We start from the raw sequence: 23,404 nt of genomic DNA on the forward strand, positions 1-23,404 counted from the left end.
ATCCTCTTAGACATATTTAAATAAAATTTGAAAGTTATTGTTCTTTCAGATAATACAATTTATGGACCCCTTGTCATAGCACTAATTTTGCAAACCAGATTTACATAACTTGTGAGATTTTTGAGAGAGAAACAAGTTGATTCAAAACAACTTTCTCTGCCCTCACATTCTGTTGTGTTGTTTCTTCTATTGTTAAAATCTTGTTGCATCACTTTTTGTGGCATTTGCAAGCTTTGTGGAATGTGACTGAATTAACCATGTAATGACTTCATCCTCTTATTTCTTTGCAAGTTTAGGCAAAGTCCATATACAGGTTTATCTGAGATTCTCTGACTGCTCCTTGAAAATCTTAGGGACATGCTGCTGCTTGTAAACTCTTTCACTTGAACAATTTTTAGATTAAGCAAGGAAAGGGATTGAAAAATGTAATTAGGAAGTCATTTTGCACTAACTGGCAGTTTTAAAGCAATGACAATTACAATACAGAATTGAACATAAAATACATAGCAAAACCACCATAACTTACACTTGACAAAATGACCATCAGTTAAAGTACTCGAGGCACAAAGTTACCTCAATGGGCCAAATTCAAACTTCTCTCTCTCTCTCTCTCTAATGGGTCTTTTGAGTAATAGGGCATATCTTGTTAGATAGAGTAATATACTTAAGAAGGTAAATTAGGCAACCAGAAGGCATCTGGGGATTCAGAAGAAATGCCAGTGGGATCAGAAGCAATACTATTGGTTGCAAGTGTCAGGATTTGGGAATAGTTAACTCAGTGAGAATTGGTATCTTCTTTGTATCACCAAGCCTTGCAGGGTGAATGTGGGTCTGAAAAATAGCAATGGAAACCTAGATCTTGCGTTAGTTTATTAGAATGAGAGGGTTGGGGTAGGCTAGGGTGAGGTTGTGAGTAGTGCTGTCTGTCAAAATGAGACACCTTTATATATAAAACAACCTTGAGGATGATGGCACACGGGGGATGTAGGAATGAATGAGGAGAAGTGGACAGCCAGAGTGATAGCATGGTGAGAGTAATAAGTTTCCATGTCCTCATAGCAAATTGAATTGTTCTACTTTTCATGGTTCATGGTTTATAAATCTTGCAATTTGCCTCCGAGACATTTAGGCTTTTGTAGACTTTTTGTGCTAAAACTACTGGCAGGCAAGTTTCTAAAAGACTGTTGTTGAGGGGAATGAAAACAGTTGTTAGGACTTGTCTCCCTATAACCCAGGGTACCAGTGACAACTCTTCCCCTCAACTTGTGAACCTGTAAGCAGCCAAACATGAGCAGAAGCTGATGACAATGAGACAGTGTGGAGACTGAGCAAACAGCATAGTTTTCTGTTGTGCAGTGCAGGAACAGACAGGTGGGTGTGGCTACAGCGTGACGAATGAGGGGAGAGTTGTGTAGTGTGAGGGTGGTGGGGACCATGTCATGAAGGGCCTTGTAGCTACTGTTGGAAATTTGGGTCTCAGTCTAAGTGCAATGGAAAATTATTGAGGGTTTAAAATGGAGGAACGGCATGATCGATTTGAGTTTTTAAAAGACCACTTTGATATTGTGTGAGATGGGTTAGGGTTGGGCAGGCTTCAACTAGAGAGATTACTGCAAGAGTCCAGGTGAGAAATGATGTGGCTTGGACGAAGATTTGAGGAACATATGCGAGAAGAGGTAGTTGGAAGTAGGAAACAGTTTCAAGGTAGAGCTGAAGATCTTGCCAGTGGATTGGATATGGGGATAGAGGGAAGGAGAGGAATCGAGCATGACTCCTAAGTTTGGGTGGATGGTGGCACCATTCATAGAGATGGGAAAATGAGAAAGGAAGAAGTTTTGTCTGCGTGTATGTTTTGTGGGGGTGAAACAGTAGGAGAGGAAAGGGAAGGGGACCTCATCAGTCTGTTTTATCTGTGATAAGTTTGAGGCATCCAAGTAGACATGGCATATGGGCTGTCAGCACTCCAGGGAGAGTTCAGGGCTGGAGAGGAACATTTGACAGTCGTGAGCACATGGACAGTATTTAAAGCCATGGGAGAAAGGTCAACAGAGTGTTGATTGAGAGGTGAGACCTGAGCCACCTTGTGGTTCAGAGGAAAAACAGAGGCCTGGTAAAGTCAGTGTCCTATGGAAGGCCATAAAAGAGGTGGGTGTGGCCTTCGTGTATTCAATAATATTTGTTAAGTGCTGTTCTAGAGGCTGGAGATACATTAGTGAATGAAACCAGCACAAATCCCTGCCCTCATGGAGCTTGTTGTTCTCTTGAGAGGGCATAGTCAATAAACAAGAAAAGATAAATATGTCTGATGGTGAGACATGCTATGAAGAAAATAAAGCAAGCAGTGGGAGTAGAGTTCCCAGGTAGGGTCGCATAGTGTTGCTACTTTAAATAGGGTGGTCAAACAAGGATCACTGATAAGGTTTCATTTGACTATAAACCTGAAGGAGGTGAGGGAACCAGCCATTCAGATATTCAGGGAAAGAGCATCCCAGGTAGAGGGAACAGCAAGTGCAAAGGCTGAAAGGCAGAAGAACGCCTGGCAGGCCTGAGTACTGACCAAGAGGCCAGTGCACCTAGTAGTGGTAGGGAAGGAAGGAGGGGGACAGAGAGAGAGAGAGAGAGAGAGAGAGAGAGAGAGAGAGAGAATGCAGGAAAAAAGATCAGAGAGACGGCCTAAATATTAATGACACCTATGCCTTTGCAGGTTCTAGTTCTAGATACCAAGTGTATATTTGTTATCTATTGTTGCATAAAAACTTCCTCTCTCCACCAAATTTAGGAGCTTAAGTCAACAAACATTGATTATCTTACAGTTTCTGGGGGTCAGGGATTTAGGAGCAGCTTAGCTGGATGATTGCAGCTCAAGGCCTCCTCATGAGGTTGCAGTCGTCTGAGGTTAGACTGAGGCCGGGGGTCCTCTTCCAAGATGGCTCACTGACTCATGTGGCTCTTAGCAGGAGGCCTCAGCTCCTTGCTGTGCAGGCCTCTGTGTAGGCTGCTTGAGTGCTCTTACCATGCGGTATCTAGAGATCCAAGAAAGAGAGCAGGCCTTTTATAAACTCCTCTTGGGTGTCACACACCTTCACTTTTACCATGTTCTCTTCATTTTGATTTATATCAAAGAATTTGTGGATGCATTTTTTCTTTTTTCTAGCTTTTTTGAGATACAATTGCAAATAACATTGTGCACGTTTAAGGTGTACAACGATTTCATATACAAATACATTGTGAAACGATTACTACTTGAATATTAGTTAACATATCTATCACCTCACTTAGCTACCTTTTCTTTGTGTGTATGGTGAGAACATTTAAGATCTACTTCTTAGCAACTCTCAAGTATACAACACGGTATTGTTAACTGTAGTCACCATGCTGTACATTGGATTCCCAAAATGTATTCATCTTATAACTGAAAGTGTACCTTTTGACCAACAGCTCTCCATTCCTCCCAGTCCCCTAGCAACCACAAATTTGTGTGTTTCTATGAGTTTGACTTTTTTAGAATTGTGGACATATTTTTAAATCACTGCAAAGAGACAGGTTAAATGATCTCTGAGGAGGATGTAAAGGTCCGGGCAGCAAAGGATAGCCCAAGAAGATTTATAGAGATATAAGAAGAATATACTTTACTTCCCAATTATTGAGTTAACATCAGCCTTCATTTCCAGCTGATCTTAGTTGGAATCTGTTTGAGTTTATTAAATTACCAAAACTGATTTAGGCAACTCTTTGAAAAAGGCAAGGTTGCTTTTTAGACCCAGGGCCTCCCTTCCCCTTGGTGGCATTATTCCCCTAGTCTTTTTTGGAGGTTCTGATGTAATAGGACCTCACCTGATCAGAACACACTCTCAGGAAAGGCTTGCCTTTATATAAATCATTACCTCTCTAGTAGAAATTTAAATTTTAAACATGTGATAGTTGAATAGATGGCCTTTTCACCCAAAGAGACTTCATTTAGAGGGACTGTAAAAGGTAGAAGTGTTTTTGAAGGAGAGATGGGGTGCTGATTGGCCCCCTGAAATCTCCCATAGTCTTTGGAGTACTAGATCCCCACATAATAAGGTGGACTCTGCTTATTTCCATGAGTACCTTTATGCTACTGTCTACTGCTCATACACTGGAGAATTTCTTGCAGTAGTTTAACCACAAGTAGAAGTTCAAATAGTTTTTCTATTGCATTCACTACTTGGGGATGGCATTTACTGGGTAAAGTAATCAAGTTAAGAGAAAATAATTTCATTCTTCCAACCCTATGTCTACATGACCACAAACAATTTGACTATTTTCCCCCGACAGAATTATTTTCTATTTCCCAATTGCAAAAGACTATCTATTTTATCTTGTATTTAAATAAGAATGTGTGAGATATTCATTTTTTAGAATTTATTTTCAGAATCAGTGAAGTGGTAGGCATTATTTAGAACAGGTACAGATGTGTCTTTAGCCACAGGGCTTAAATTGTAAGATACATTTTTAGCTTAGTCCATGCTGGAATAATTGAGGTATCTTTTGGAACATTTGTTTATTTGTTATGTAATACTGAAAATTATTTTGTAGTATGTTTAAAGACTTTGCTTCTGAATATGAATAGCAATATAATTTTCTAACCAATAATTCTTTTTTTTTTTTTTTTTTTTTCATAACTAATCTTCTCAAAAATATCTTTAGGAGCCAAGTTTAGAAAGTATGTGGGCCATTCTGCACATGTCACAAATGTCCGCTGGTCTCATGACTTTCAGTGGGTACTAAGCACAGGAGGGGCTGACCACTCGGTTTTCCAGTGGAGATTTATTCCAGAAGGTGTCAGCAACGGCCTGCTGGAAACTGCACCCCAGGGTAAAACCAGTAATAATTTTTTTCAACATCTGTTTATTTTTCAATAAAGTCTCAAATAATGTTCTAACATCTCTTCTGGAGGTAAAGAGTTAAAACAATTTTGAAAAATTCATTCCTATAATAAATTTTGAAATTAAAGAAGACCAGAAAAAAAAAATGTTTGAAACAAATATGGGTCAGTTGAATAATTTTCTTCAATGGATTTTGCTTATACCAAATGCAAGGTGAAGGTCTAAGGTTTACATGGAGAACTAACATTTGAAGACAACATGAATGCAAATGTTTCAACCTCCTCAGGCCAATTGGAATGGGCGGTGGGTCTGTTCAGTCAGGTTACGGGTGACAGGGTAACCTTTGTAATAGTAGTTGCCTCCAGCATGGGGTTCAAAGAATGGTCCACAATCTGGGCCTATGTGTTCAATGGATGTATAGTCTTTTTATTTATTTTGATGTCACCAGGAATTATCAGGTAATAAAATGAAAACCTATATGAGGAAGATTTTATCGGGAGGGCTTCTGCAGTGATTTTGGCCATGGCAATTACTGGCACTTGGGCATATTAACAGGCTAAAGAGGATTTTTACTTAACTACATGGCTGGATTCCTCAGCCTCTCCTTGATAAAACCTATCTTTCTGTTCTTTTCCTTCCTTCCTTCCTTCCTTCCTTCCTTCCTTCCTTCCTTCCTTCCTTCCTTCCTTCCTTCCTTCCTTCCTTCCTTCACCTTTTCAAAGCAAGATTTAAAACTCAAAGGTCTATGATCTAATAGAAGTGGGGGTTAAGTCGTCCTGGTCTATCAGAGCTTCTGAAAGGGAACGAGGGGTGTGCTGAACTTAACCAAAAGATCAAAAATAGAAATGTTTTCAGAATTTAGATTAAATAAAAACTATAGTGTATTTATTTTTATTTGCTTTGATAGGATAGAAGAAAGAAAACATTTTAAATAAAACTTTTAACTATTTAGAGTCTCAGGATTTTTGCTTGTTTCTTATGGGTTGCGTTTCTGCAGAAGGTGGCACTGATTCCTGCAGTGAAGAATCTGATTCGGATTTATCCGATGTGCCGGAGTTGGACTCTGATATTGAACAAGAAACTCAAATCAATTATGATCGCCAGGTCAGTAAGCAGTTAGCCTCTCAAATCCCTTATAGCCCTGAATCTCCATCTCATTGGATTTGGACATTGACTGTAAATGGCTGGTACTTAGGCAGAAGAGAATCAAGACAAAAATAAGGAAAATTATCTACTTGTTGTCTTTAAATAAAGGTTAAAAAGAAGATATTTACCTGGTCATATCCTTAAATAAATTTTTTAAGTGGAAGGTAGTAGCAAAGTTTCAAAACTGAATGATAGTTGGGGTTTTCTGCCTATTATCACCTAAAATTTTTAAATAGTCTTTGCAGAAAAAAAATGTGCAAGTAAACTACCTGATTTTGTATTAAAGCATGTATTTTCTTTACAGAATAAGTAGACTTGGAGACATGGTAGTTTGCAAGTGAGCTGTTATCCTGGTTTCTCTCTTAACTTATGGAGACTATTATCCATTTAATTAAAATAAAAGCCTAAATACAATGTACATTATCTCTCTAATCGGAAATCATCTCTAATAGAAAAGTTGGGCAATTATATCCAAATTGGGTGCCAATTTTTTGAAAGTAGACATTTTAACCTAGCACTAAACAGGGAGTACTAAACAGAGCAGTCCTTCAGAGGAATCTGGACACATATCAACTTGTTGTGGTGATAACTGTAGCGATTCTACTTTCTTGTCATTTGACAAAGGTATGTGAAGCAGATTCTGTACATGAACATGGAGTGAATGAAATTTCAGGTTTCAGACACAGCAACTGTCAGGGTTGCCTATTGAGACTTATCATATAGGCCTGTCATATATAGACCTATGGCAGCTGCCATGCATGTATCAAGTATCTCTGTGGGGCCAGATCCTGTGCTTTATATACACCAAATCCAAACCCACACTGACCTTGAGAGGTTAAGTAATTTGTCTACATCCACATCTCCTGTAATATTAGGGTAAGAATGCAGATCTGGGCTTCTCTCCAAAGCACACATTCCATGTACTACTTCACTTTGCCTCTACATAAACACTGAATTTACTGCTTTTCAGATGATGTATTTTTTTTCAGCCCATAATCATCATTCATTGATTCAGTGTTTGAAAAATTTTATCAGTGGAAACGAAGTGCAACTTGGGTCAACTTCATGACTAAATCAGTTTGACTGTGTATTGATGCAATGTATTATATAATAAAACTACTATGGGTAAGGATTTGAAAGAAAATTATTAATGTGGAAATATACAAACACTAAACAATATTATACCCTGATATCAAGGGGAAATAGAATTCAAGCAAAGTAAACATAAAATCTAGGAAGAAAATAAATTTTCTTTAGTTGGAAAGTTTTTATTTCATAAAAAGATGCCAGTAAAAGAATCAAAAGACATGACTGTATTGAAATCCATGCCTAGGATTTGTAAATTCTACCTGACTTCTTACTTTCCAATGCTTTCACCTATATTATTTAATTTGCATTCACAATATTCTTGAGTTATTCCTGATCAGGGATTTTTATCCTTTCAACGGATGGGAATTTGAGGCCCACAGAGGTTATGAGACTTCAAATAAACAATAGAAATGCCAAAGCCTCTAAATTAGTTGATGAGCTGATGAAAGCATCAGGAATTCAGATGAATAATTAGATTTTAAACGCTTAGTTCATTGCATCTGTAATAGACAAAACAGTAATGAGGTATCATATGATTTCCTTTCTTTTTAAAAAGAAAAAGGTTTTTGGACAAACCCTAAACAGAGATTTTACTATAATAATATTTCACGATTTTTTTTTTTTAGTAATGTAGTTTGATCAAATGGAAACTTTCCTTTATAAAGACGAGAAATTATTAATAAATTGTATTTTACTTTCAATGTATTAATTGATATCTCTTGGTAGTAGAGCATAAATACATAGTAGACAAAAGATTGGTTTTTATGTACATTTAAATAAAATTGTAAGAAATGTTCTTTTAGCAGCACATTTTAGGTTCTAAGTTAGACCAAGAGCTGTGCTCTGTAGCTCAGAGTGTGATCTGTCCAGATGCATGAGGCCATGGAAGGAAAATAATTCTAAAGAGTGATCACCATGATTCATGAGGTACACATTTTGCAAATGTGAGAATCAAGAAATTTCTTGCTTTAGAAGAAATTATAACAGAATGCTTTGTATTTTATTGATAACTTTAATAATTTCCTTTGTTATTTATTAGAAAATTAATATCATATTTTGTGGATATAAATTACTTAAACATAATAGCAAATTAAGAAAAAAAGATTGATTTTAAATCCAAATGTTAGTTTGGCTCATTAGAAGAAAGTAAACTTTGATATCATGTCTTATGTTCTCAATTTTATCTTTCAAAGAACCAACTCTTAGTTTTGTTTATTTTTTCTATTATTTTCCTAGTCTCTATTTCATTTATTTCTGCTCTAATTATTATTTCCTCCCTTCTACTAACTTTGGGCTAAGTTTGTTCTTATTCTTCTAGTTCCTTGAGATATAATGTTAGGTTGTTTATTTGAGATCGTTTCCCTTTTTTTAACACATTCGTTTATAGCTACAAACTTTCTTTCCTCTTAGGACTGATTTTGCAGCATCCCATAAGTTTTGGTATGTTATGTTTCCATTTTTATTTGTCTCAAGATATTTTTTTTTATTTCCCTTTTGATTTTTTTTCTTTGATCCATTGGTTGTTCAGGAGTGTGTTGTTCAATTTCCACTTATTTGTGCATTTTCCAGCTTTCCTCCTGTTACTGATTAATAGTTTCATACCATGGTGGTCGGAAATGACACTTGACATAATTAATATCTTCTTGAATTTGTTGAGACTTGTTTTGTTCCCTAACATAAGATCTATCCTGGAAAATGTTTTGGGTGCACTTGAGAAGAATGTATATTCTACTGCTGTTGTATGGAATGTTCTATATATGTCTGTTAGGTAATTTGATCTATGGTGTTGTTCAAATCTCCTGTTTCCTTATTGATTCTCTGTCTGGATGATTTATCCATTGTTGAGAGTGGGGTATGACAACCCCAACTATTATTGTATTGACATTTATTTCACCTTTTAGTTCTATTAGTATGTGCTTTATATATTTAGGTACTTTGATGTTCAGTGCATACATATTTACAATTGTTTTCTTGTAGAATTGACCCCTTTACCAATATATAGTGACATTCTTTGTCTCTTGTGACCATTTTTAGCCTCACATCCTCAAAAACATGATTTCCTGCAATTATAGATTTCCTGAGAATGTGAAGATATTAATGTTTTTGAAACCTGAAGAAAAGAGTTTCAACTAAATGTATTTGTTATGCTTCAAGGTTTACAAAGAAGATCTACCTCAGCTAAAGCAACAAAGTAAAGAGAAAAACCATGCAGTGCCCTTCCTCAAACGAGAAAAGGCTCCTGAGGACAGCTTGAAGCTCCAGTTCATACATGGGTGGGTGGCTGGTCACCAGCCTTATCACCAGACTAAAGAGGTCCCCTTTTCTCTGTACTTTCCCACTTCAGACTGGCTCTTCTTTGCAGTTTGCACTTACCTGTGATTATTCTCTGTCCAGTTTTCTCAGTCGATATTCTGTGGCCATCACAATGTATCTAGATTTTTCGTACTTCATATACTTCCGTGATGCATACTTTTCTGTGGCTCATTTTTATTTCACTTTATTCTCTCCACCATCTCTGTTTCCTTTATTCCCATAACTCCTGCTCTATTTTGCTTGGCTCCAACTAGGACAACATTTTCTTTTTGCTCACATAAGTCCAAAATAATTTTGAAGTTTGAAAATTATATACAACCTTTCATGTTTTAAGTTGACATCTAAAATTTTTCAGCAAAAGTATAAATGGTTGTGAAGAAAATAATATCTAGTGTTTTATAAATATGTCACTCATTTAAGTGGATCCAAGGGAACCTAAATGGCATAGATATTTGATTCCCAATATCATCAATTTAAAAAATATGTGAACAAGTGCTTCTATAAAAGTAGGAAATTTTCCATCATTCATATTTCTCCTTGAAGTCATACTTTCATTCTACTTCTCCCACAGAATTTTACTCTAGCCTAATGTTTTTATGCTTGAAAGTCTTTTACTGATTACCCAGTCATATCTGCTATTTGTTCAAAAATGTCTGTAGGTTCAATTTAAATTTAATTTCCTGTGACCATTACATTCTAACTCTCTGCTGTCCAGTGTGGTATCCACTTATAGCCACTGAGTACTTGAAATGTGGCTAGTCAGAATTGAGATGTGCTGTATGTGTAAAATGCACACCAAATTTCAAAGATTTAGCATGAAGAAAGAATGTAATATGTCTCATTAAAATATTTTATATAGATTACAGGTTGACATGATAATATTTTAGATGTATTAGGTTAAATGTTCTTAAGATAAATTTCATCTGTTTTAATTTTTTTAACATGACCATTAGAAAATTTTAAATTGCCTGTGTATCTTACATAATATTTCTATTACCCAGTGCTGCTTTAAATGTTAACAATGTTTTTCTAGATGTAATTATTGTTATAACATCAGTAGTACACAGCTGACAAAATCAATCAAATATAGTACAAATTCTGATACAGTTATTTAAATAATTATTTCAATGAGTTCAGATATAGGTATATAAATGCATACTTACTGTTAGTGTGACAGAATTTAGCATTGAGTCTATTTCCATTTTTTAGTATATGTAAGCATTGAGAAAGCTTATTCACATAAATAAGTCAGTGAGAATGGAAGTAGTTTTATCATAGCAACATTATTCAATTCTTTAAAATCCTCTTGAATTATAGGTTAAAAATACCGGGGGTGCCAAAAAAAAATGTGTACAAGTAGACACTTTGGTCAGCATTGCTGAAGCAGTAGTTCGCCATAATCATAAGGGTCTGAACACTAATGGTAACCACTTTGAGCACCTCTTGTAATTGCAGAAGTCAAACATGACTTGTATTCATCTTTTGTTATCAGTATATATTGAGTATTACAATTTTAATACAGTTTTCCTTTCTTAAAATGTGTATACATTTTTGGCACCCTCTGTATATATTGTGATTTTGATATATCAATATATACAGTATATAAAATGTAGTCCAATGATCTATCAGTTGACAATTCAATTAAATCGCTCTTTAATTTTGTTAACAGCAAAAAATTTGAAATCACTTGACTTGCAAAAGGAATTCTTACCCACTTGTTGGAGTTGTTCACTTTCTAAATCCACACTTGGATTTTGTCCCCTTTTTTTGGTGTCCCTGGAAGGTTCGACATTCCAGGATAATACAGCATAGTAATATTCCAGATGGGCGAGAAGAATGATTTCCTAAAGTGGGAAGAAAGCAATTGTGAAAGGGGGGGTAAGAAAGAAAAACCTGTACCTCACTGCAGGTGTGTTCTCAGGCTGGTTAGTTTTAAGAAAGAGAATATACAATGGCTGAGGATATGAAAACAGATGCCGTTAAAATTATCAGTGCCCATTTTCCCCTTCAAAAGTGTCATCACATGTCCTCAGAAGTCCTCATTCCTCCGCTGAAGTTAAGCAACTATGAAGACACTTGGGTTTATACTTGTGCATGTCCATATGTTAGCTTTACCTTCTGACAACTCCTGCTCTGCTCATTCACTGTTCAAATACTGTGCATTTCTTGGACCTGTGCTTCAGTTATAGAGGCTATGACTGTAGAAACAATCTGTTCTACACACAAGCTGGAGAAGTGGTCTACCACATCGCTGCGGTCGCTGTTGTGTACAACAGGCAGCAGCACTCGCAGAGGTTGTACCTGGGGCATGACGATGACATTCTCAGCCTGACCATCCATCCAGTGAAGGACTACGTGGCCACTGGGCAGGTATATCTTTCCTTTCTGTTGGAGGCCTAGCCAAAGAGACAGAGGATTTAATTTTGAATTCAATTTACATATTAGAAATTCAAGAAATATTTGGTAGCGATAAACCTGAGGCAGGAAGCCAAAGATTCAGTGAATGCTGGATCATTTCATGATGGTAGGAGAATCAACTAGTAACATCTGAGAGATTCTCATCCTAACATGATGTGATCTATGACTAGAACAAATAATGCAAGTTCCATGAATGCAGTCTTAATATACTTTGCTCATTGCTCTATACCTAGTACGTATTATATCCTAGGTACTCAAAAATGTTTGAATGAATCGACGTTTCATACTTGCATAAAAAATTTAACACAAGTTAATTTTTTTTAAACTTAAATCATATGAATTTTGGCTAATTTATTATTTTCTATTTTTAGCCTTTCAGAAAAACTAAATTTTATCTGAACCATTTTGGAATGCTTAAGTTTTTTATTGCGTCTATAATTGAAAAGCTACTCAAAACAGAGCCCTGTGTTCCATCATTTTGTGTAGGGAAAGGAAAGGAATCGAGTTAACTTAGTGAAGAAAGAATCTGTTAAACTCAGATTTATTACCTTGTTAGTAAAGCAGTAATATTGTCAATAGTATTTTCAATTTTGTACTCTTTTCTTCCAATGTGTTCAGTTTTATCCTGGATTTTTAAAAATATATTATTCTCCGATAGAGGACGTATCAGATATTAAAATGGTAAGAACAGATGCTATACTTGATCTAGGCCAAAAGGCCGAGAAGCAGTATTATCATGGCTTTTTAATGGCAGGTCAACTGATTCTTAACAGTTTCCAAGTGGAAAGCTCCAAGAAAAAAGTCTTAACATGAGACAACTAATTATTTTTGAGACTTGACATGCAGGTGGTAGAAGTCTTTCAACAGGGTTCATAGGCTGGAATATATGAGATCCATGGATGAAAGAGGCCATGAAGGGAGTCAACCCCAGAAATATGAATTTGGGGAGAAGAATCCATAGTTTTTATTTTATTTGTGGAAGGACTACAATTTTCCGAAAGGAAAGAGCCATTAATCGACACACTGGTTTGCTGCCCCTCCAACTGCAAACTAGACCATCTATTATCTATTATACATTGGCTGACATTATTAAGTTTTACAAGTAATTGATCACTACTTTGCCTTTTCACTCACCCCCACCCCCTTTTTTCTTTCTCATAGACAGATAATGCTTGGTTCATGGTTATTCAATAACCTTCCTTTGAAAGAAAAAACAGATTGGTTCCTTACATAAACCCCTGAGGGAATACTATACTCTACACTGTCATGGGTGGAAGGCAAACGGGTGGCAAACCAGTATGCCAATAGCCCCTCCAGGAGTAACTGGACCTCCATAGACCAGTGTAGCAGTTGGCAGGATTCTGTTCAGTTATGTATGTGGCTTTATGTCCCACTTTTTTCTTCTTTTAGAGTCATCATACCTAAAAGGTTATTTTTCCTATGTATTATAAGTGAGAAAAACTACTTTACTGTTATGATTTTCTACATTATTGGGAATTAATGTGATAGAAGCTTGTATCCCCTCAAGGAGAATCCACCTTAATGACAGAGTTAAACCATGAAACTGTCATTTCCAGGGGAGAAGCAGAGCCAGGCTTCTTGAGGTGGGTAAAGTAATTGACATGGGTTAAGGAACTCTGATGGTAGCACCATGACAACATACACCTGACTCCCTTGACCAAGAAGTAGAATCTTGTGTGGAGCTGAGAAGGTAGGGAAGGGAATGGTAGAACAAAGTGACAAAAACAAATCACAATGGACATTGGAATTAGAGTTTTAAAAGTCCCTTAACTTGGAGCCATGTATCAGGTTAGGCTCTGCTGGCACCCAACTTGATGCCAGAACAATCTCCTTAGACTCTTCATGACTCCGTTGCCTCATCTGGAAAATAATGGAGTTGGACCAGATGATTTCTGAGGGTCTTCCTATTTTCCAAATGTGTGTTTTGTTTTGTTTTTAATTTCTGAGCAACACTTGAGTCTAAAGAACAAAATAATTCTTTAATTGATAAGTAGTTAATAACACTCATTCTGTTATTTAAGGTTGGAAGAGATGCTGCTGTTCACGTGTGGGACACACAGACTCTAAAATGTTTGTCACTATTGAAAGGACAACATCAGAGAGGAGTGTGTGCGCTTGATTTTTCAGGTAAGCCTGTTTTCTACTAGAGTCATTAACAGATGGTTCTACATTTAGGTCAGTTTTTTCTTTCTTTCTTTCTTTTTCTAACATCCTCCTATTTAGTTGAGTTCTGTTTGTAATAAGGTGAGCCCTTTGTATGTCAGATACCCAATCTTCGACTGGAAATCAGATATGTTAATATGCACCTCATAAAGAAATGTGGCCTTTAGTTTACACGTCTTTGCCTCATCTTATTTCCTCTCCCTAAGTCGTCACCCAGAGCTCATACTGTGTTCTGCATTTGCTTGAGCGATTTAAAATCCAGAGCAGCTGTTGCTGTTGAAAGACTTAGTTGCAGATGTCTGGCAGTGACTCAGAACATCAATTTCATCTCTCCAAATAAGTGGGAGCACAGCACCTGCAATTTAAAATATAAAGAACTAGAGGAATGGCTGCAAGTTTTCTGCAAAGGGCCACTTTACAACACTGTAAACACTGGTGTTTTGGAAATAAATTTCATATTGAAAAAACAGAATTGAAGGTTTCATCTTCTTAACTTAAAAATGGAGCACGGTACTATAAAAATACTAACTGATGGATATAATTTGCTTTAGAGTAAGGCTGTTTCCTTAAGCTAGAATTGGAAACCAAGGATCTATTATCTAGGTAAAAAAAAGGTGTTTTTACCTAGAAATTTTCAGTAATCTCAATTGTAGAAATTAGATCAGCAGAAAAAAAATTCTTCACTTTCCTACAGAAAACTGATTCTATAATTTCCTTCTTTGAAATTCCATTAAATGTTTAATATGTGCAATATGTATAATATTAGTCATTAAGTTCCATGACACACAATCCCAAGCTCTCTCATATGTCCCTTACTCTCTTTCTCCTTGTTCAAACTCACTCTTTCTCATCTGTGCCATGGTAGTAATGCTGGTCTCTGATTCCATCTACACTTCCTCCAGTCCACCCTACACACTTCTGGAGTCTTCTGAAGCACAGGTATATTGCCACCACATGGACTCCCCTTGGTTGTCTGATTCAGGGCTGATCACTTGGTTGGACATTCATGGCTTTCTACGATCTGGTCAACCTTCCTTTGCAGTGTTTTCACCCACTAATCCATTCATGCTCCTTTATATCTACCTAACTGTAGAATCTAAATGCATTCCTATCCTTTTTTTTTTTTTTTGCCTTTGTTCATACTGCCATTTATCAGTTCAAGTCCTACCATCCTTTAAGACCAAGCTGAAAGTTTTCTCCATCCTTCCAGGGAGAAATAATGTGTTCCTTCTTCTGCATCCATTAGCCCATTTTTGTCATTGATCTGTGGTACCTGTTAGAGTCCATTTGGTACTGTGGCTATTTGTGTCGACATCTCCTGTGCCTGTAAACTGCTTGGGCAACAGAGCTCATCTTTCTGTTCTCCACTGCACATGTTGTACTGCTATACACACAGAAGCTACTCAAAAAATGTGAATAAATGAATGAACAAATAAGGTATTGCTCAATGCACTTTGTCTTGACATTCACTATTACTATTAGAACTTCACATTTTCACCATGTTTGGGTGAAAGTTATTTTTATTCTCTAACAAATAACATGGTGCAGTTTTTTGTGGGTTTTTTTTTATGACACGCACATTCTTACATCCTGTAAACTACTGTAAAAATCTGAGTTATTCAATCATTATTACAAGTTATTCAATACTTTCTGTGGGTATTGAATTAGTTAGAAACAAAGCTAAGTGTTTAATACTATACACTAGTGGGCATGTGAGGTAGAGAAGGCATGAGTATCGATGGAGAGAGAACTGCTTGGCATACCACCTGCCAGCTGAATGCCCAGATAACACACCAAATAAATAGTGAATACAAAGACCCAAACTTCCACAAGTTTGATGGATGTGCGATTTTATAGTAGATGTGCCATGTGGCCTTGATAAAATGGTAAAATCTAAAAGAAAACCATACTTTGAGTTCAACTATGGTTCTAGTCCAAAAATGTGAATAAATTTCTTCTATATTTTTTTCATAGTTCCACTCCTCACTGGCCAAACTGACCTTTTCCTAAAATTAATTTGCTAGCAGATGCATATGTGTATACTTAATATAAAAATTATATTAATAAGTATGCTCTAGAATAGTGGTAATACACCTTTTAAAGTAACAAAAATAAAAAATAATAAGACCTAAATGTGTATGGTTATAAAGAATCTAATGCATTCATGTTTTGGCAGCATTGAAAATTGACTCAATAATTCTTGCAAACAATTTCACAGCATATAATAAAAGCTATAATTCAAAATGACAAGTATGTGCACTATGTGTATTTCATACACATCTCTATGTCAAGTTAAGTAAGAAAAACTAGAACTCAAAATAGCATCTATTTACTGATTTAATCTAAAAATGTGTATATGTGTATTAGCATATAAACAGTGCCAGGAAATTTAGAATAATATAAATAGAATTTAATAATCATTAGATTATTTTTCCATAGAATTGATTAATTTTTTTTAATTTAGAAGAATCAAAAGAACTAACTCATGTTACTTAAATACCTATAGAAAAAGGGATTAGAGGAATGTTGATCCAAGGCATTAATTATGAGACGAGTCAATAAGCTGGTAACCCAGTAACTTGGTCTCTGAATTTTGGAGAGCTCACGTCTCTTCTTCGCTTAGTAGTTTTGTAGAAGAAAGATCAAGAAATTAAGTGAACCTGGAAATTTGTCTCTCGTAAGGCAGCTGTTCAGATCATTGTTGGGGTAGAGAAACGATAGGAAGAGGTTTCCTGTGGTTTCTTGAAGAAACCAACCTCTAGGATGAGTCTGAGAAGCTGATTCTGTCACTGCTTCTAATTCTTATCTTGGGAAAATAAAGAAATCTCTAGATATGAAATATATTCTTCATAAAAAGTGTATTTCAGTTTTTCCCTATTCCTCAGATAACAATCACCGGGGAAGAACCCAATTATTCAGCAAATGTGTTATTTTTGATTGTGGAAAATTACATGTTTGTCTCAAAGTTAAAGTACAATGTTCACATATAAATGGCAGAAAGGAAGCTAGTTAATAGTTTTAGAATGCACTGATATTAAGGACTACTAAGGAAGAACTTTCACTAGTATCTCTTTTGTTCGGTCCATCACCTTGAATAGTTGCATGCAGATGAGTTGTGGTGGTTGATTGATCTTTGTGGTGTCTAGAGCACATCCTGAAGGTGTGAGCCAAGGCCCCTTTGGTTTAATATTTCTTGCTAGTATTTTGTGTTATAATGATATAAATTTAGTCTTAAACAGACCCTGCACCACTTTTCAGGCCACAATAGGAGACAGAGTTTGATGGGATGGCCTGGGGGAAGTCAAATCCAGTGTCAGATCCAGAGCTAGTACCCAGGTACCCTGGCTGGGGTGTCAGGTGGTGGGAGTTGTGTGGGGAGATCTCCCTCCTCAGTCCTCTTGCCTGTCCCTGCCCCTGCCTTCCACCAGAGCCAGGTGGACTTCTGACATGAGAGTCATACCTGGAGCACTCCGTGCTCACCTACTTTCCTCCTCCCTCTGCCCAGGAAGTGTCTCTAGCTGCCCCTCCCATTCTCCAGTATTAATGAGGAGTGGGTATGGTGGTGCAGAGAGCCTGCCACGTGGAAAAGCCCCCCCCCCATGAGAAGAGACCCTAATCCCGCAACAGCCCTGAATCACACACTTACTGAAAAGGAGCAGCTATACCTTCCTCTTGGAAATCGATAGAAAAGTGAGTAGTTTAAGTCAAAAATTCCCAGAGGACATTATTTAGAGTACCCTGTTAAACCTGTAAACAGGACACCAACCTTGGTTATCATCTAGCTGGTGACCGCATGTGTGAGCCTCAGTACTCCCAGATCCACTTATCTCTTACAAGTCAGCTCATTTTGGGAGGTGTTGTGAAAACCTACTGATAGTGCATTTGTTTCTTATTAGAGAAAAAAATTGTCATGGAAATACAAAGCAGGCAAATGATGTGAAAAATAGACCCCAAAAAAGCAGTTACACATAGGGATTTAGATTAATCTCTTCTTACCACTTTTCCAAAGCAAACAAAAAAGACATTTTAATCAAAAACATTTCTTAAAACATTATCCACAACTCTATATAAACAAGAGGGAGTTAATTTATATTATCTCACTTAATTGAGCAAGTCTATAACTCAGTGAATTTATCATCACTGACTAGGGAAAAGGGAGCCATCTTTGGTTTTCTGCTTGCAATAAGGAAAGTGAGGAATGCCACATAAATAGAAAATCAGATTAGGAAGAGAAAGTTTCAGCCACATAACTATTTTCTAACCTAAATATCATCCTCATATATTTTTTAAAACCTTCGTTGAATAATACTGATTTCCACAAGGGCACCTCTAAGACTAATTTGATTTCATTGTGTTCCATTCTGAAAAAAACCTATGCATTTTTTATGAGCCCTGAATATGGGGACCAACCTGTAATTGCCTGAGTAAAAACTTTTTTCTTTTTGATTTGCCCTTTACTGTTCATATTAAGTGCCTCAGAATTATTTCCAGACTTTGTCACGAATTATCCATAATTAATACATACTGTGACTGGAAGGATTTGAAAAGACAGTACCTAGATTCTAAAAATATGGTTGAAAATAAACTCTAACTGGTGAAAGAACAATGGATTTTCAATGGTGAGGTCAAGCCTCTGCAAGAGGGAATGAGAACTGAGAAAAAACTGAAAGATAGCAATTATATTTCCAAACTATGTGGTATGCAGAAATAGCCTACTCCTGCAGAATTCAAGAAAAGTCAGCATCCTAAAGAAGATACATGGTTCTTAAGGCACCTCTGGATTTGTACTGTTTCTTCCATGACTACTCAGAGTCATGATACTCATAGGGGTAGAAAGGTCGTCTGACTGGGAAGGCAAGCTGACGGGACCGTGAAGAAATTTTAATAAAAAGAAGCCATGACAATCAACTTACCCTGAGACCTCCTTCAGAAGAGATCAAACTTTAACAACTATCATTGTAAATGCGTGGATGCTTGCATTCTAAGAGGGACATAGTAATATATGTGTTTAAAAATTTTTTTAAAACAAAACATAGACTTAATGAATGCAAAAAGACACAATATTTGTGCAGTGTTTCTGAAAAGAATGGGAGTCAAAACAATTAAATTTTTATAGCTGTTTAACAGTGCATTCCCTTTGCCTTCATACCATCCCTACGCACATTTCATCTTTATCTTCCTCATCCTCCTCAATGTCACCAGTACCGGTACCATCAGCATTCTTTGAAAACCAGCTCAGTGTGAGGGTCACAAAGGAAAGGTGATTCGATTCCTATAAGCCTTAAAAGAGCTTATAATCTAAAAAGGGAGACAGAAAACTCCAATAAAAATAAAATCGCCAATTACAGAGGCATGCTAATATAGAAACATAACCAGGCCATACCAAGAGATGTGGAAAAAGTAATGTTGTTGGTTATGAACAGGAAATCACTCCCAGTCCTTTTTCCCAAATGCATAAAAAAGAGACCTTGCCGGATTTAAAGCCTAGTAACATTTAAGCATAAAGACGTATCATTAGTTGTGATTCAGAAGACACATTTGTTTAAAATAATCACCTAGTGGTGGTTTAGCCCTTTAGGAAAGGGTTAATGTCTTCATCTAATACTAATATAACCTCGCAGATTGAAAAGGTGAATGTAATTTTCAAATCCTTTCCTCATACTTAGTAGTAGTCGAGGATTAGGGAGGATTTGGTTTGTTAAACCAGGCTCTTTCTCTTTCCTTCTTCTTCCAGAAAAAAGAGCAGACCACTGTTCCCAGGTGGTTGGAGGGGTGGATCTTTGGCACAAGTAAGGGCACTCACAGGTTAGGCACTGGTTAGCATTTGGAGGAGGGTTGCCAGGTTTAGTGCATAAAAATACAGGAGACCCAATTAAATTTGAAATTTATATAAACAAATAATTTGTTTTAGTACACGTATGTCCCATACAATATAAATATGCAGTGTAAATATCAATATTGCACAGGAATTACTTACCTTAAGAAATTATTCGTTGCTTATCTGAAATTTCAATTTATTTACCTGGCAATCCTAATTTGGCATCTACATCAGGCCTACCTTTGAAAATAACCTGTTGAGACCCCGAGTGGACTGGGAAGAAGCAGTTTATCACAATCTTGTGTTCCTTTACCCTAATGTTGTTGGTCGTCTGTAGTCAGAGAAGACACCCTGCTGAGCTAATGATGCACAGTGAGCTAGGTCACCCATCTCCCAGCCCGCCCACAGCTAGGGTGGAACTGCTGACCCAGAGATGCTTCGCCTGTGAATCTAGCTTTGTGAGGAGGCAGCAAAGGAAAGACTTACTGCCATACCTCTTCTTCTGACTGGAAGGGAAAAGGCAAAGTAGCTATTTCTATTTCAAATTTAATTATTCATTTATTTTAAAAATGTTTTTGAAAAACAACCTAAATAACCAAATTACAGTAATCATTGATAATATTATAAATAATATTTAATACTAAGGGAAAATGGTCATCCTATAACAAATAAAAAAAAAGATTAGGTAATAAATAGTATGTTCAGTATGAGCCTGGCTTTGTTTTGTTTTTTTTAAACACATTTATGTGGAGATAAAAACCAGACATGCATCAAATGTAGGCCTAGAAATCTGGATGATTTAAAATTTTCTTTTGTCCATATTTTCTAAATGTCCTATAACAAACATATTGCCTTTGAAATAGGGACACTTAAGAAATTAAGATTTTTTTAAATTACAAAATCATCTTTTGAAAGAATTTTTGACATTAAATTTAGTTTGTATAATGCTCTTATCTGGAGCGTTAAACAGAACCCAGATTTTTAGAGCTGAAAATAGGCTGAGTCACAAAGCCAAATGGCTCTTCCAGTAAATGTCATGAGATTTGTCTGTCACAAAATAGACAAGGTTTTTGTGACTTACCTGAGAGACTCCCTGCAGCCTTGTGTCTCAGATTGGAATGTTGGGTCAGCAGTTTCATTCAGCAACCAGTTATCATGCATTAAGAAGCTCAAGTGTTACTAGCTACGCATTTCATTCAGTGAGGTCCCTTTAGTATATGGCACTTCTAATGTATTTGAGCCTAATAATATTAAGGTCAATTTCTTGTTCCTGTTTATAGTATACAAAATGTTTTGATTCTTCATTGAAGAAATGAGTCATTTGACATTTGTGTTGTTTTTATACAGCTGATGGAAAATGTCTGGTGTCTGTTGGTTTAGACGATTTTCACAGTATTGTATTTTGGGACTGGAAAAAGGGAGAAAAGATAGCCACAACAAGGTAAGAAGCTACTGAGGTCTGCCGGCATCCTGCTGATTATTACGTTTCAGTATAGGTTAATCGTTTTCTTTTTCTGCTAAGATTTCATCTTCAAAATCAGATGAACTTCATATAGGAAGCTTAACACCCAAGTGAAAACACATTGCAGTATTTCATGGTGCCAACCTGACCTAGAGCAGTTAACGTTTGTTTCAGGGAATTAGAAAATTCTGAAATCCTTTCCAGAGAGTTATTCATCACTTTGCTTGTAGTTATATCGGCATTATCTGTCTCAAAGCTTTTTATAAGCACTAGAAAAGCCGTGTTTCTTAGGTTTGTGCCTTGCCCCTTGTTTTTCCACTGTCTTAGCATCTGGTGAAGGATTGTCAATGTCACTGGAGTCAGAAGTACCATTTGTCATGAGGCTGTGGCATGCTGCAAAGGAGGCCCATCGTGTGCATCTGCCAGTCGCTTTCAAAGCAGGCAAATTGTTTCCCTAATCTCCCCATCTTATAAATAGACTCTTTAAGACCAACTGCTGTTTATAGACCACCTGTCCTCCCTCACCCCAGCCTCCCGCCCTGCTGAATCAGCCTGAAATCTGAATATTACTTTCCACTACGCCAAGCATTGGGCTGAGCTGTTTGTCAGCCATGGTCAGAGGTCAAAATAGTTGGCAGCCAAGGCCCAGCAATACAATTTGTTGTCCAAAGTGTGTTATTAGTTTACTTCTCTACTAGTTCTTCCCTGCATTAACCAACTTACTTTCTATTTTGCCATATAAAGTAATTTTTAAGTGAATGGTTTTGAACCCCACTATTCACTTTTTAAATTAATATTTCCCTCCATAATATTAAATGGGGGAAAAGGGTGTTTTTTTGTGCGTTTTTTTGACAATTTGATTTAATGAATGAAGATCTATAAATTGCTGAAAACTCAGAGGAGGAGCAGATGGAGACTTGATGACTCCAGCTGACTGTCTTAGGAGAGAAAAAGAAGCTTTTCTGGTGACTGCTATTGAGGTGGAATTCTTGGCAGCAAATGGCCGCTCATAAATCCCCCTGCCCAAGTGGTTTTTCTCTTGGTCTCTCTTTCTACTAATCCTCCCTATTGTATCACTCCCCTCTAGTACTCAGATTCAACTCCTAGTCAAAACTGCTTTCCTCCTAGTAAAATAAACTCAATTTTAGTTTAATATTTCTGATAGCATCCCATCTGCAATAATAGGTAATTTCAGGTAAAGCACATGTCTGCATTTCAAAACAACAAAAATGCAATTTTCCTGCTAGAAAACCATCTGCAACTGTAGGTGGCTTACCAGTTTTATACCAGAAACATTAGTGAAATGGAAGAAAACAATATTTATTAATCTGAAAAAGTAGCTCTACGCATTAGAGCTGATGGTCCGGCTAGGTCTTATTTTCGGGGAAACACGGTAATATACCTGAGATGCATGGTAGAGTTACATCTATTTAATTTAATTAACACAAATCTACTTAACAGCATTATGTTAATAGCACAATTTATTTTTGGAATTGCTCCCAAGCCTTATGTCACATTCCCAAACCAGGACACCTGCAGAATTGCCCTCAGAGAAAATTTTTGCGTTTGTAATATTAGCCAGTGCTCTTTCCAAGAAGGAGTGTGTCAAGGATTGTTAAAGTTCTTTGGAAGAATATTAGAAGGTTTAAAATAAATAAATAATGAATGTTTACATAAGTATATAATATTAACAATAATACATTTTATAATAGTACCCGGAAAACAAATAAAAATTCTGTTTATGGCTTTAAGTTAGAATGCTTAAGTAGATAAAAACTTTAAAAACAGACATATGAAAGAAGTGACAAAAAAGTAATACTTAACCGATGGTACTTACTGGCTTCCAGGAATCACCGTAGCTTCCAGGAGGACCTAATTTACTCTCAGAGAGGCTGACTCAGTGATACCCTTTACTTTGCACCTCTGTATCTCAATCATTGCTAGTAGTGTCACCAGCAAGGCTTAATAATCAACCTGCTTCTAACAAGCTGCGTTGTTCCGGAAAGGTGATTTTCTACTACATGCCCATCACACCGGAGGTGAGAGTTCCCTGAGTGGGGAGGGGCCGTAATGACATTCCCAGGCCTACTGTGTGCCTTCTATACAGCACTGCACTCTCCAAAG

The 23,404-nt window shown here is 36.6% G+C and overlaps 1 protein-coding gene, 1 long non-coding RNA gene and 1 pseudogene across 8 annotated transcripts in view; 1 reads left to right on the top strand and 2 right to left on the bottom strand.

Annotated features, from left to right (window-relative positions):
- The window catches only part of EML6 (EMAP like 6), a 232,773-nt gene that overhangs the window by 130,023 nt on the left and 79,346 nt on the right, over positions 1-23,404 (top strand). For all 7 annotated transcript variants that reach the window (XM_074331995.1, XM_074331996.1, XM_074331991.1 and 4 more), the window contains 6 exons: positions 4,672-4,839; positions 5,848-5,954; positions 9,240-9,358; positions 11,582-11,768; positions 13,859-13,964; positions 21,166-21,259. In XM_074331995.1, the coding sequence (XP_074188096.1) occupies positions 4,672-4,839; positions 5,848-5,954; positions 9,240-9,358; positions 11,582-11,768; positions 13,859-13,964; positions 21,166-21,259 (781 nt within the window). The remainder of the gene's footprint in view (positions 1-4,671; positions 4,840-5,847; positions 5,955-9,239; positions 9,359-11,581; positions 11,769-13,858; positions 13,965-21,165; positions 21,260-23,404) is intronic.
- Positions 460-23,313, bottom strand: LOC109439309 (uncharacterized). The gene is made up of 4 exons (XR_002136486.2): positions 23,118-23,313; positions 11,110-11,242; positions 2,812-3,023; positions 460-831 (listed from the first exon to the last, which is right to left on the bottom strand). It is a non-coding gene; the product is annotated as an uncharacterized LOC109439309 (long non-coding RNA).
- On the bottom strand, positions 12,424-12,546 carry LOC141572002 (U2 spliceosomal RNA; annotated as a pseudogene).

Source organism: Rhinolophus sinicus, linkage group LG05 (genome assembly GCF_036562045.2).
Source record: "Rhinolophus sinicus isolate RSC01 linkage group LG05, ASM3656204v1, whole genome shotgun sequence".
NCBI lineage: Eukaryota > Metazoa > Chordata > Mammalia > Chiroptera > Rhinolophidae > Rhinolophus > Rhinolophus sinicus.